This window comes from Ursus arctos, unplaced genomic scaffold (genome assembly GCF_023065955.2).
Source record: "Ursus arctos isolate Adak ecotype North America unplaced genomic scaffold, UrsArc2.0 scaffold_6, whole genome shotgun sequence".
In the NCBI taxonomy this organism is placed as follows: domain Eukaryota; kingdom Metazoa; phylum Chordata; class Mammalia; order Carnivora; family Ursidae; genus Ursus; species Ursus arctos.
Genome location: NW_026623078.1, coordinates 35997375 through 36012902, shown reverse-complemented (window position 1 = coordinate 36012902; position 15528 = coordinate 35997375). Strand labels below are relative to the sequence as shown.

The window sequence follows — 15528 nt, the reverse complement described above, 5'->3', positions numbered from 1 at the left end:
CCAGGAGTTCTGCTGGTGGAACAGATGTGTAATGAAGGGAGAGAAAAAATAATGATGAGTCCCAGGTTTGGCCTGAGCCACCGGAAAGATGGACTCACCCTTAACTGAAATGGAGAGGACTAGAACAGCAGGCATGTTTTTGGAGAAGATTGGGTATTCAGTGCTAGACATGCTTTGTTTGAGACACATGCTGGATGTCTGAGTAGAAGCAGCAGAGAGCAGCTGGATGAATGAGCAGCCTTACAAGAAAAGGCTTGGGCTGCATTTGTACACTTGGAAGTCCTCAGCAGAAAGGTTTTCTTAAAGCTAGGACATTGGATGAGGTCATCGAGTGAGTGTAAATGGCATCTAGACGAGTCCCCAGAGCACAGGTCTGGGAAAGAAAAGGAGCCAGCAGAGGACAGCAAAACAGGACAGAAAAACAGGAAAGTACAGTGTCCTGGAAACCAAGTGAAGGAGGCTCGGGGACAGCGGAGTGGCCACTGTGGCAAATTCAGAGATGGAGCAGAAAGTGAGGGCTGAGGATTGACCGTCCCATTGGTTACACGCTGGATGTCGGTGTCCTTGGAGTGTCAGAGGCAGAAACTTGACTGAAATGCGTTGAGAGAGAAAATAGGAAGAAAAAATTGTTTGAGCAACTTTTTTAGACAACTCTTCTAGGAGGTTTTGCTATAAAGGGACAAGGCAATAGATGGAACTGGAAGAAGGGTTGTTTTGTTTTGTTTTTAGAATCAGATAAATAACAGCATGGTTTCATGTGGGTGGGAATGATTTCAGAGCAAGGGAAAAGCTGATGATATAAACAAAATGGGAGACTTGCTGGCGCACATATTCGTGAGTAGATGAGCAGGGGCAGGGTCTCATGCCTAAGAGGAGGGAATCACCTTAAAGAGGGGCCTGGAGAGTTCTCTGGTGACAGGGAGGAAAGAAATTTGTGAATGCAGAGATGGGGGCGGGGTGGGGTACAAGTTCATGGACATGTCTTCTGATTTCTTCAGTTTTCTCAAGGTCACCACTAAGGATGGGTGAGAAGGTGTTGGAGTTTGGGGAGAGAGGAGAAAGCGGGAACTGGGCAGCTAGGAGAGCAGGGACCAGGTGCACTAGCAAGTGTGGTACGACAGGCAGCAGCATTAAGGACTCACTGGAGGGCTGAACTCACCGGTGACCAGGAAGAGCACTGGGTATTTAATACTACTGGGTATTGAAAAACATCACACAGATTTTTTTTATAAGTATTTATCCTCAGTTGCTTGACATAATTTCTTTGTAGAAAAGTTTCTTCCCTAAAAATGATTTGAAAATGTTTTTATAGATAGATGTGTCAAAACATATGCAAAAGAAAGGCTGGATTATTGACTTCAAACTATACCTTCCCTTGGTTTGTGTTTATTTTAACAGAGATTTAGTTCATTGTCGTACAAGTCCCGGGAAGAGGACCCAACTCTCACAGAAGAAGAGGTGAGTTTTATTGTTCTAAAGACTAGAGTTTCTTTCCTTGCATAAATGTCATCTTACCCTTCTCAGAACAAGCTACAATACTCTCTTCGGCATGTCTGGAGGGTAGGGTTTGGGAATGTTGGCTTTATAATGGTTCAGAGAGAGTGAATGGCAGATGGTAAGACAAGAAGGCAGACAGGACGAACAGGTCACCTAAGAAACTGAGTAGGAAAGAAACATCAGAAAAAAATAGAGGAGGGGAGAAAATAGAATGAGAAGAAAGAAATTTAAGTATGAGAGCTTTAGTGAGCAGTCAGGAAGGCCACCTTTGAAGGAAATTAATCATGGGTTGGAAAATATAGGCAATTGGAACAGGTGAGTATAGGGAATTCGGTCCAGGCTGAGAGATGGAGGAGGAAGGTTTTGATGAGGAATTTTGGAGGCAGAGAGCAGGTACAGCCAGGAAGCACAATTCCAGGCTGGCACAACCGTCAGACATAGCAGCCAACAGGAGAGGACTGTCTATTCTCCCAAGTACCAGGGCTAAATATTCACCAGTTAAACTTTTCAGTGAAGCATTAAACTTTTACAGTCCAGTATATACATATATTACACACACACACACGAGCGCACACACGCACATACGAGCGCACACACGCACGCGCACACACCTAATATCAAGCCAGGCTCAGAGAGCTGAACACCTTAATTCGTCCTGCTGCATACAGCTTCTGTCTGGAATTCCTGGCATGGTAGGAAAGTGACATACACATGCAGGTACCTCCCCTCCTACTATCACACTTCGCACGGAGTCTTAAAATAGGAACTAGACGACAAGCCCACATTGGAAGTTCAAAGAGCAGAAGAGCTTTCTGTAGGTAATTGTTGCCCACTTGCTTCTGTGTTTCCTGATGCAGGGAATGGACCTGCCATCTAGCCACCTGGTCGCACAAGCCAGAACCCTGGACGTCACTCTAGACACCCCATTTCCTCACTGTCCTCAGTAGCCAGCTCCCCCGGTTTCTTTCGCACACTGGTCTCTCCGTGTGCACGGTGCCCGCCCCTCCCCAGACTGAGGCAGTGCCCTCCTGCCAGGCCTGGCGCGGCTCCTTTGGCTTCTTCCAGCCGTCTGTTGTCCACACTGCACCAGAGCCCTCCCACCTGGGACAAGAAAGTAGAATATATGAGCGATCTGAATACCAATCCTTTAAAATACATTGAGATTAAGTAAAATTTTAAATTACTTTTCTTCTAATCTTACATTGTGGTTTCAGAAATAGGACCTCAGTATACTGATGAATTTTTAACGTAGATTAAAGAACTATGATTCACATGCAGTCATTCTAGGAAGATGTTTTAGAAAAAAATAATTATGGAAGTTACTTACTTCTGTATTTATGTAACAGGATGTTAGACAATCCAGACTGAAACTGAGATCTGAGTTTTCAGTACTATTATCCCAATTTAGCAGAATGATGGGGAAAGGGTTGCTTATAGAAAGAGAAATGGGGAAAGGGTAGAGAGTAATTTATCAGAACATAATAACAATTTACAGCCTGAATAATAAAGATGAAAGACTGAAGAGAAAAAAATTATGAAGCTAAATAGCAAGGGGGCTTGAAAGGAACCTATCTACAAAATAGAAGTAATAGTCCTAGAAGGCAAATACTCAAACAGAACATCAGAAGACTTGAGACTCTTTTATAAGCGTTAAAATTTACGACACCCTCTGCACAGCAGCTTTCTGCCCAGAGAGAATATTAAGTTGCAAGTTAATGAAAGAGCGTGTAACTTTCTAAAAAGAGTGTAAAGGCCAGAAAACCCAAGTAATTACAAAGAGTGGGGCCATTCGTGGCAGGCATCATGGGGAAGAGAGTTGAGGAGAGAAGCTGAAACAGGCCACCCCCCATTGTTACAATGGAGGTCAAGGTGATGTTTGTCCTTGATGCTCCCCCCTGAAGGTGAAGTGTGTAGCCAAGTATGCTGACTCCCCTCTTCACGGTCATCTATGATCTACCCTTTATAATTTGTCCATGTTTTTGTCTTGGACCACCTTTTAGATAATAAGTTCCATATGTCTGCACCTTACTAGGAAAAGCAGATGATTTACTCTAATTCTTACTAATTTCAAAGAAATTATAAATCTTCATTTCAAGAGTAATTTTTCCACTAAAATCTCTAAGGTGAGAATGTCAATCTAATATTCATTAGAAGGGTCAGAGCAACATGGCAAGTGTTTCCCAAAGATTATTCCTCTGGCTCCGAATGTGTGGATTGTCAAGGCCTGGCAAAACAGAGCCACCAGGCCGCAGGGAGAAGTTCTCATGCAAATGACCAGTTGACATGCAGCAGGCCTGTCTTAAGAAGCTTTCGAGGCCAGCTGGAAACTTCATCCACAGTATGGGAGATATGTGAAAGCAAGAAAATCTCTCTCCGCACTTGGGAAGCCAAGCATCTGTCAGGAGGCATGTTCATTTATTTCCTGGGTATTTGAATAAATCAATCATTGTGGCCAAGATAAATATAGGTAATGAAGGATAGTTCTACTTATTTCCAACCATGATTTCTAACAATAAAATAATAACCCCCCCCAAAAAAAATCTCTTAATATGTTTAATCTACCATTACCAAAGAAAATTAAATCCCTCTTGATAGTAGAAGTTATATGGGGTAATATAGCAAGACTGAGTAGGTGTGCCTGGAAAGCAGCCCGCTCTTCCCATAGGACAGAGTGCCTTGTATGTTGTCTCCAAATTCCATTTCTGAGCTGGCTGGTTGCAAATAAGAATGAATTTTTCCCACTAAAGAAAACTTAGCCCCACCTGTAAATGTCTATTTAACCAGTAATATGCAATGAAGTTGAAAATTAATGGAAAATGAGGCTTTTACAGATACATGTGGACTGCCAACCAGAATCCAGGACCTACTTTTCAGACCACTTTGATCAGGTCAATTAAGTCTAATTCAGTGGTTCTCACACTTTAGTGGGTGTGCTGGGCCCCGTGCCCCAGAACTTCTGATTCAGTGCTCCTGAGATGGAGCCCGAGGACTTACCTTTCTAATAAATTCCCAGATCCTGCTGCTGCTGCCAGTTTGAAGCCCACATTTTGAAAACCATTCATCTAACATGTTTTCTGACTTTTTTCTTAAAGCAGTAGAGCCTTTTTTTTTTTTTCAGAGGAAATAGCATTCTCATAATAGAAATCAAATAAAACATGATATACTATAGTCAGGTTCTGGAGGCCTCCTGAACTTCCCATTCCACCTGCTCTCCTCATGCCCCTCAGAAGACCTAGAGAGAACCTGGTTTTCATGGAGTTATGCCAGTATGGCTGGTCTACTTACAAAGTTAAAGATACCATATATAATTGTTCTCTAGAAGTGTACTCCAGGATTAGTATAGGTACTAAAGAATCCATTTCTGGGTTTATATCTGAATGAAATGAAATCACTGTCTTGAAGACATATCTTCACCCTCATATTCTTTGCAGCATTATTCACAATAGCCAAGACATGGAAACAACCTAAGTGTTCATCAGCCGATGAATGGAAAAGAAAGAAAATGTGATAGATAGATAGATAGATAGATAGATAGATAGATAGATAGATAGACAGACACACATTATAAATACACATTTGTATATATAAATACGTGTGTACACACACACACACACACACACACAGGAATATTACTCAATCATGAAAAAGAATGAACTTTTGCCTTTTGTGACAACTTGGATAGACCTTGAGAGCATTATGTTAAGTGAAATAAGACAGAGAAACACAAATACTATATTGTCTCATATACGTGTGGAACCTAAAAAACCCAAACTCAGAAATAGCAAATAGAATGGTGGTTGCCAGGGGTTGGGGAGTAGGAGAAATGGGGACGTTAGTCAAAGGATACAAACTTCCGGCTATAAGCTGAATCAGCTCTGGGGCCCTAATATAGAGCATGGTGACTATAATTAAAAGTGGTATACTATCATACTTGAAAGTTGAAAGGGTAGATCTTAAATGTTATCACCACACACACCAAAAAAATGGTAATTATGGCAATGAAGGAGTTAACTAACCTTTGTGGTAATCATTTCAGAGTATATATATGTATCAAATTACCATGTTGCACACCTTATACTTACATAAGTTATATGCAATAATATCTCACTAAAGCTGGGGGTGGGGGAATTGACAAAAATAAAACAAAACAACCTTAAAGGGACACACACATGCCTATAGTGCTAAATACCTAGCTTGTCACTATAAAGGGGGGAGGAGAAGTCAAACTTGAAGCTTATTTAATTCACCCTTTATTTTCTAGATCTCAGCCATGTATTCATCAGTAAATAAACCTGGACAGTCAGGGAATAAATCAGGACAGACTCTTAAAGCACCAGAGTCCAGCTACACCTCCATCCAAAGAGCCACTCAGAGATCCCCCTCTTCCTGTAATGATCTCTATGCTACTGTTAAAGACTTTGAGAAAACTCCAAACAGCGTGAGCACGCTTCCACCAGCAGTGAGACCCAGTGAAGAGCCTGAGCCTGATTATGAAGCAATACAAACTCTAAACAGAGAGGAAGAAAAGGCCACCGCAGAGACCAACGGCCAACGTGGCCTTTTCCCAAAAGAGAATGACTATGAGAGCATTGGGGACTTGCAGCAATGCAGAGATATCACCAGGCTCTAGCAACCCAGAAGACAAGCCCACACAACATACGACTGGCCGGCTGGGGGCATTTCTTCGGTGGAAGACAAGAAGCGGTATCAACCCCCACTTATGTGCTGCTCTAGTAATCCGACGACAGTGGAAGATGTGGAGACTGTTTCCTGGGGTTGGAAACAGTGAGGTACGTACCTGATTGCCGCCGAGTGTGCCCCTGCTTGCCGGGGCACTGGCACACCCAAGCACACCTCCCTCGTGCACCCTCACCCTCCGGAAAGACCCCAGCTGTGCATGATTTCACCCTGGGAGTGAGGAAGGCGGAGCTGCAAGGAGACCTGCGTTCATCAGGACCCGCGACTCCACCTGCCTAAGACACCGCCATTCCCAAGAGCCAGGTCTTTTCCTCCTTTCTTCCCTTTTCTGCTGTCTGCTCCTCACATTTAAATGTATGGCTTTCTTCCCCCTTGAAATCTTCCGACTTCTAATGGTTCATTCCAAGAAAATTCTCCCACAAGCCTTGGCCTTTGCCTTCAACTTCGGTGTTTTAAGATGCTAAGAAACTGTGGTTGCTGGTTACTGTCAGCTCCCAGTCCTCTCTGAGAGCCGCACCTGGGGGGGGCGGGGGGAAGAACCCCGCAGGTGGGCAGGACTGGGGCTGCCCCCGAGCTTCTTAGACCTTCCTACATCAGCAGCCTCTCCCAAAGTACTTGAAGTCATTTTTAGATGCTTTATTTTATTTTTCTAGTCAAAGCGATTCCCCCTGACCCCACACCCCTCCCCCCAGTATTTGAAACTCTTCAGAGCTTTTTCAGTATTTTCAGTGAATACTGTGGTACTTCTATACTTGTTTTAGCCCAGAGCCCATTCCTCTGAAACAGAGAGCCTTAATCTCTATGTTGGAACACAGACCACATACTTGGACAGCGGCCATGGCGTCCGTCTCTGAAGGGCTGTGGACTTGAATGTGTATTTCTGATGACCCCTGCTGCCACACCAACAGTGTGAGATTTCATAAGTTAACTCGTACCCTAAGGTAATCTATCTGAAATTAAAATGTAAACATTTATTTTTGTTATATAAATTTATAAGATGTTTTATGTTTAACGCCTAATTTCTAGAAAGTGCCAGAAAAAAATGTATATTAACTATTTTGATTTTATGTACAATGATTTATACTCATTTTGAAAAAAACACCATAAAGCACATAAACTAGATAATTACACGTAGTTGTTATCTGTTTTCTAATCAAGTGTTTAAAATACTGAAGGTTTTTAAAGACTTAACTTTTCAAATGGTACTTGGAGCCCTGGTCAAAGTCATCTGGCTCACTAGAGAAATAAGTGGAATGAACATAAACAATCATCTTCAGTGATTTGTGGTGGGCAATACTGAAATATTTGAAATGGTAAAAAAAAAAAATGGAAGAATGAAATGTGACTAGGGATGACTGCATTATTAACCTCATGAAGGTATTATAATTCCATTGAGATTTAGTTACATTTTTAAGAAAATTTACAGTGATGGATTCTGCAATCCAGTGCTTGCAAATGCAAATTGCCAACTGGGATTTTTTTTTTCCCCCTTCATTTTACAAAAATCAGTGGCTGAAATAACTCCAATTAAGAGCTCAGCCTGGTTTGAATTTAATCATCTCTTCAGATTTTATGAGGCTAACATTGGGAAACTTGTTCGCTTTCCATTTGAAAAGGACCCTGCCATATGCGGTGTGGCTATAGCAAGGGACCCTTGCCTACACTGGTAAAGAAAAAAAAAAGGCAATTATTCTATACTGCTGTGACATCTCTGGCTTTTCAGACTCAATAACCTCACTGTTCTCACTCCTTATGACAAAGGATGCAATTGGGAGGATGGAGCACCTTGCAAACGGTAGGGACCAGCTCGCTGGCATGTCTTTCCCATCCCTTGCATTCACGGCTTGGTTTTGTGACTGCTCTGTAACACATTTCTGAAATTGTGAGATGAGCTTTGTCGGGGTACACTGCTTGGTTGTCATTATTTTGCAGTCAGCCTGGTCTCTCCCACGAAGACCTCGTGAGCCTAAGCACAATCATCACTGAGTAGAAGGAAATGGCAGAATAACCTGGGACTGGGGGAAAGGTTATCAGGAAGGTGCCGAGGTCCTTGCTCTCTGAATTTTTATCTTTCATAAGCACTGTTTTTGCCTGGTGGTTTTCTTTGCTTACATAGTATGAAGGAGTTTGACCCAACAATCTCTACAGCATGGGGTTCCTTTAGCACCTGGTGATGGCCGTGTCACATCTCATGTACCTGGTATTGCATTTGCGGCAATAATGTCCTTTACGAGCGCCTGACCACTCAAAAGTTTTATTGTATTTCCTAATGTCTTTATTGCCAGGGAAGTGGGTATGATCTCTAAAGTGTAAAATCATTTCTAGAGAGAAAAGTTCTCTATAAATAGTCATATCATCTTGAAATTTCATTATTAGAATTTCCCCCCAGAAGTTCTGAAACAAAGGCTATGCAATATAGCCATAAAATAGGCACTGAAATCTCTCTCTTGATTTGAGAATCTGTGCTAAGAATAAGTTGCGATTTAAAGTATTATATTTTAAAAGAAACTAGAAGGCCCTCCAGTACAAACCTAAAAGAAAAAGTAATAGCACAATCCATGAGGGCTGGGGGAGGCAGAAGCAGAGTAAACTTTAGGAACTGGCTCTGCTCTTGAGACCAGTGGGTACCTTACTGAAGTATATTTATTGATGTATCATCATCATGGTTTTGACCTCATAGTATAGTATTTCATAAATTTCATCATTTTACTTTATTCATTGAAAATCTGTGCTAGTCTTTGAGTTGGAGAAAAGCCTATGGCTTCTTGAAATAAGTTTCATGTTCAGCTAAATGTTACAGAGTTTAAATGTATGAAAGGTAATTATTAAAAAATTTTTACTATTCAACTTTGACATCCATATTATGCATTGTTATTCGGGTTATGTGAAATCTCACAAATAAGCTTCAGGAAATTTTTTTTGTTTTATAAGTCAGAATTAGAAACTCATCTTGCCTAAAAGTAGAATCTTTGCTTTTAGTCAGATATTTTGAAAGTTTAGAAGAAAATTTTATTAAAGCTGCTTTTACTGTTTCTCAAATGCAGTCAGCAGGAAAGTATGACCTGTTTTATGTGAAATGTTTGAGGAAATTTTAAATTCTAGAAGAAAGCATTTTTGCTAATATGTGGGCCACATACATTTTTTTTTCCTGTCCTTCACTAAATTGCATCATTAGGTCTATTAAAGCTTTTGAAAGTTCTGCTGTCCTTTGTGGGGAAAAGACTAATTACTGATTTATCTGCCCTCAAAATCCAAGAGTTAATTTTAATTGAGTGCTAACAATAGGCAGTCAACACAAAGAACTAAAATTTAACCTCAGGATGTCACTAGATTTCTTGTATTAGATTTTCATTTTTCTAATTAGAGCATTTATTTACTTTAACCAGAAATAAACTCTGTACATGTGTGTTTATGTACACGGTACATGTATATTTACATATACACACAGATATAAAGTTGTTCTGGTGCCTGATGAGCGAGGATACGTCCTATTATTTGGAATGTCTACCCTACTGGTGTGATGACTGTTGTCATCAAAGCAGAGCAGAAAAAAGTTATCCAATAGTTTTCATTTAGTAATTACAAGACAACCTTCCTATGTTACCCTCATATCATTTTTCTAATTAATAAATTCAGATTCTAAATGTGTCCATCATCCTCTTAGCTGAAAAACAGTGGTATTTGAAAATAGTTTTCTTATGTATGTGGCTCATTACGTATTCAGCATGACAGGAGGAAATGTAAATAGACGTCCTTCAGAGATCATGTCAAGAAGAGATCTGGCAGAAAGCAAGAGCCACCTGAGCCGGGATGGAGCCCCAGCAAGGTGACCCCCCACGGGGGGGACAGAGGCAGAGGCCTGTTATCACACTGTTGCATCTTCTTTCGTTGTCTTTGGAAGCCACGAGAGTTTAGCGCAGAGCCAGCAAGCGGTGAGGTAGTGTGAGTATGGAACACGGCTCGGAGGTGGGGACGTGGATCATCGCAGAGCTGCAGCTCAAGACTCAAGGAGGATTTTGTAAATGAGTAAGTGACATTTTTTTCCGTGCTCCTTGTACCGGTTACTCTGAGTCCGTGTGATCTAGTGATGCCATTCTTCTGAAAGCGTTGGCTTCTGGTACCCGGCCAGCTTCGTCTGGGCTGCTGGAGACACAGTAGGCACTGATAGTTCTTTCCTGGAAATCTTGACAGGCTTATTGTGCTGTGTAATTGGGGAAAGTTCAAGTGTCATGTTTGGTGTTAATAAGTGACTTATGTGAAAAATAGGAACATGTGTCTATAATATCAAATATGGCTTTTTTTTTTTTTTTTGCAGTGAGATCTATATCCCTTGTCCTGTGGTAGTATTTTCTTGCTCTGTGTTGTACCTTTTCTTAAGTACATTATTCTTGACAGTGGCGTTGGGCAAGTCGAACACACACAGAAAGTGTTTGACTTAAAAAGATCAGTCCAGAAACAATGCTAAATTAGTCTTCATCTGAAATTATGAAAGTAAATTTAAAAAACAATGGTCCAGAAGAGAACAAATATCCTTAAGTGTCTTTTTCCCCTCCTGCTCATTTTTAAGTCTGTTGACATCTAGTCTCTGATCTTTACAAAGTATTCATTGTTTTCCCAGGTTTTTCTTTACTGAACTAAGAAACAGTAGTTCAGATTTCTCTTAATGCCAGATGAAATGAGAAATGTTACAGTTTTTATTAAGAAGGCGATTTTTTCAGCATTTGGTGTGATAATCATTTATCTTAATGCATTTAGATGAGATTTTTCTTTGCTCACCACTTACATGCTATGGGTATTTTTTTAAAATGTACTCGGGTTGTCTCCTTATGTAATGGATTATAAAGGCTGGTAAATGGTCATTCCTCAGACTTCTGTGTGTTAGATTGGCAACAATTTCAATGTTACCTTTTAAATATCATGTATTATTAATGCACCTCATGTTTTCAGGGCAAGTTTGAAATATAGCTAAACAAACAGGAATGTGCATTTCATTGTTCATGCATTTTTTCCTCATAAAAATAGTTTCTCAAAAAAGTGACCTATTATCTCTTAGGTGGTCCTGATCAGTTTCAAAGTGCTCCTCTTGCTCAAAAATAATTCATGACAGTGGCATTTTGACTCATTGTCTCAAAAGGTCTTTGTCATGGTCAAACTGTCCAGTTCACAAAAGAGTGGGAAAATTGTTCCCAATACCGGGAATTTTTAAACCTTCGTTTTAAGTCAGAAAATCTCTCTTACTGGCTTCAACATCTTGGAATATTTTCCCCTCCCTTACTCTGGTCCTTTTAAGGAGGAAGTCTGCAGCACGGGGACATGCAGCCACTTTTTCTTCCAATCTCACTTTGGGTCCTCTGGCACAGATGACCTCCTGCCACTTCGCACAGCACCACGCCTGTTCCTCTTCCCCACCCCAGCCGCTCTCTGCTATTCGTAGGACATCCAACACATCTTTTCCCATATGGACACACTCCTCAGATCACAGATCCTGCCTGCCAGCATAGAACCTTCCCTGCCACCACCCAGTGAGCAAACAGCTCCGCCCAACTCACATTTTCCTCACCAGCTGCTGAGATAAGGCCACAGGTCCACCTAGGGAAGCAGATGCTGGGTGTTACTTGTCATGGGCTTTGCTAAACCATGTTCATTCTTACCCACCCCCTTCATGAGAATGGTTGGCACTAGCGGCCATGGAAGAGAACTTTAAAAAGTTCTGTTGAGGACTCAAACTCACAGTTGCAGGAAAATCAGCACCACACTCTAGTGAGGAAGCTCACTGTCCCCCACAATGTATTGAGATCGCCCTGTGTCTCCTAAGCTCCAGGGAAGTTAAAGCCCAGCAATAATAGACTAATACTTAACTGTAAAGTAGGAGGATGCTCATTCTTTTGAGGAAAAACACCCCTTTCTTGTAAAAATTAACCACTTATAAAGTAAACTGAGTGTAACATTTTTTTTTAGCCTTGTAGCCACTGTATCCCCTTCCCTCAGGAAATAGTGCTTCTGAATTACGTTAGTTATAACTAGTTTCATCTACTTTCCCAGGTGTCAAGGAAACAAGAATGTTCAAGCATCTAGCTGTGGAGTTACCAAATACTGAGAATAATTTGGCCATTTGTAGGCAAACTGTCCGATGTTTGAAGTGAGAAACCAGATCCCTTTTCAGCACTCAGCTAGGTGGGCGGGTGATACAGGGGCTGCGGGGTCTCACTTTTATACAGCTAAGGATCCAGGGTGTGTTTAGTTAACCTTCACTCTAAGTCACAGTTCATGACTTGGATGGGTATTCCAGGGTGTCATTTCCCCCCAAGTTAACAGAACTGATATTTGCTCATTCCCTTCACACATTTAATTTTTAAACGTTCACCTGGTGTACCAGCTGGGCACCCGTCCTAGGACACTTCAGGCTGAAGCAGAGACCAGTCTTGGCCCTGGAGGCAACAGTAAGGAACGGTCTCACTGTAATGTCTGGTTTGGTTTTGTTTGTAAACTCAACAAGTTGGAAACTATGAGTTTAAAACAAACTTTTTCCCCCTTCTTAAGCTGAAGGAGAAAAAAAAATTTAATTTTAGATCCCATTTAGGGAGTAAAGGCTTCTCTGAAAGACAGCCGTGTCCTTCTTTAGGTGAAGAGGCTAAAACCAAAAGCCAAGTCTGTCTCTAAATATTCCTTTGACACGTTTTTACGTATTTTTCATGTAAAGCCCATAATGGAATCTGAGATGATGTTCATGACCTATCCCGTAGGCCTGCTTGCCTTTTTTTTTTTTTTTGCACACTTTTTTTAAATATAGGCTTTTCTTGTTTTTCCTGGAGCCCTGCTAGAAACAACTGCAGGGGGCCACGCCATGACCGCGTCCTGGCGTCCTGGCAGTACCATTAGCCCGGCTTGCCGCTCAGAAGCGTGTGCCAAATGCCAGACAAGCTTTTATGTACAAGTCAACAAGCATTGGAGAAGTCCTTTAGGCCTCAGATTTTGACATTTAAAACAACTTTTCTGAGTCCCAACTACATATTTGATATGGGGGGAGGGGCAGGGTTGGTGAGCAGGACAGGTATTAGACATAAAACGTGAACTAAGTGACATGGGCAAGACTTCCCACCCCTTATGTCTCAGTTTGTGTGTGTCTCTGGGAAACATATTATCCCAGCTCCCTGTCTACCACACAGTTGCTTAAGGAGCACACTGCGTAGAAATGAAAAAGATGACCTTAAAGACTTGTTATTTTTAGATATCTGCTTTGTAAACTCAGGAATAAGCCTGGCTTATGAATAGCATAATATGGTTACTACAGCTGTAATGTGTAGGTAACTAGATACATCCTTTCAAATAAGTTTCATTTAAAGACCTAACTATTATAACTGGGAAAAGAAACTCCTCATTAAAAAAAAAAAAAAAAAAAAAAAGCCAACAAAAAAGGCTTCAGTAAAAGAATGTGCCATCAGTCTATCATCTGCCCCAGAGTGCTTGTTTCTTGCCTGTAGTATAGTTTTTCAACAATTTTTATGGGAGAAAAAAATGCACATTTTTTTTTCTTGGAAAAGTGAATTGAGGTATCGAATTAAATTCTCAGAGAGGACAACTTAAAGAGAAGCATTGGATTTAGAGATGAGCTCATAGCTCTGTGGTCCCTGTTCCAGCACTGACTTTACTGTGTGACCCTGAACAAACGATTTAACTACTCTGTGCCTCAGTTTCCCCATGTACAAAATGGGGATAATGATACCAACCATTGCCTACCTCATATGGATGTTATGGGGACAAATAAGATAATATAAATACAAATGCTTTGATCTCTGGAAGAAAGGTGCTATATAAATTAAAGGTGTTTTTAATGATCCAGTTATTATGTTTAGGGTTTAAATAATAGCAATACTGTTAGTCATGTTAAGAATAAGTTTCAATTCAACACATAATTACAATTCTCTTCTGTGGCCAAATCTTGATCATCCAGTAATGGTACGTAAGGAACTGAAATGGGTATTTGTTTTCTGTGTGTTTCTGCCCATAGTATTTCTATTCTGAATGTTCCCAAAAGGCTGGAGTTTAACTTGTAATATCTTATAGTTTACATGTAATGAATCTTATTCAAGCTGTGTATAAAAGTATAATTACATGTAAATAGCAGGTACATTGTAATTAAAGGCACTTATCAAATTGTCTTTGTTCTTTTTAAATTGCAATAAAAGTCTGTTTTATGTAAAAGCTTGTTAAAATTCATTTGGTATTTGGGGATGTCAAAAACGCTAGTGCATCCGCCTTAGCCCGTCACCAGGTTGTGGGATTTTAGCCATCAGCTCACCACAGTGGCGGGAGGACGTGCCTCTGACCGGCTGTAGTGGTTAGAATCACAAACCGCAGAAAAGGACCCAAGTTTGAGTCCCAGCTCACGATGACTCTGAGGAAGCTGGTGGACTTTTCCATACCCATTCCCACATATAAAGTGAGGGATAATAGTATGGAACCTACTAACAGGGTTGTCTGGGGGATTAAATGAGGTATTGAGCACGGTACCCAGCAAATAAATGCTAAGTGCGCCGTAGATGCAAGCGGACCGCCCTGGGAAATCTGTGATGGCAGCTACCCACACGCCAGGTGCTCTTGTGAAGAAATGCAGCCTGAGTGCAGATAATGCCCCAGCTGGGGAGGCGAGCCCGCTGGCCTCATGGCTGAGGGAGGTGTAACCCCCCCACACAGGAATCTCTGAGCAGAGAACTTTACATCAGTGACCTTGGCTGTCCCCTTTCCTGATGACTGGAGACTGGCCTTGGGGCCAAAAGGTGAAGCGAGGGTTTTCTTTGGCGAGCTTCTGACTCCCCCAAACCCACACCCTGCCTGTTATTCGACCTCCCCGGCCACACACACAACCGGGCCCTCCTCTCTGGACCTTTTCCCTGCTCCCTCCTCCTGCTCTACCCCATCTGCAGGATGCTACAGACCCTGTTCCCAAAGGGCTGATCTGTTCCTTTCTAAGGAACTAACTCCTCCCTGTACTAGGGGACTGTGCCCACTACTCCTAGGATTGTTTATGGTTTAAGGAGCTCGCTGCCTATCACAGTCTGGAGCCAGGGCCACTCTCAACTGTCACTGTGCGCACTGAAAACCAGGGAGAGGCTGCTGGGAGCCCCGGAGGCGGGGGGGGGGGGGGGGGGGGGCAAGGCGGGCACAAAGGCATCCTGCAGACTAGACCTCACCAGCAAAAGCTTGCTGTGCCTTCACACAGGCCCCGCCTGCTTCCCCCCTCCCCCAGCCTGCCCCGTGGCAAAGGATCTGGGCTCCCTCTCCACCTTTGCCTCCTTGTGCAGGATGCAGGGCAGTGATGACAGCCTTGAGGCA

General features: G+C 41.9%; 1 protein-coding gene across 2 annotated transcripts in view; it reads left to right on the top strand.

The window, feature by feature from the left end:
• The window catches only part of PAG1 (phosphoprotein membrane anchor with glycosphingolipid microdomains 1), a 136545-nt gene extending 122148 nt beyond the window's left edge, over positions 1-14397 (top strand). For both annotated transcript variants that reach the window (XM_026495837.4, XM_044382726.3), the window contains exons 8-9: positions 1399-1458; positions 5759-14397. In XM_026495837.4, the coding sequence (XP_026351622.1) occupies positions 1399-1458; positions 5759-6127 (429 nt within the window). In that variant the 3' untranslated portion in view covers positions 6128-14397. The remainder of the gene's footprint in view (positions 1-1398; positions 1459-5758) is intronic.
• The last annotated feature ends 1131 nt before the right edge of the window (positions 14398-15528 follow it).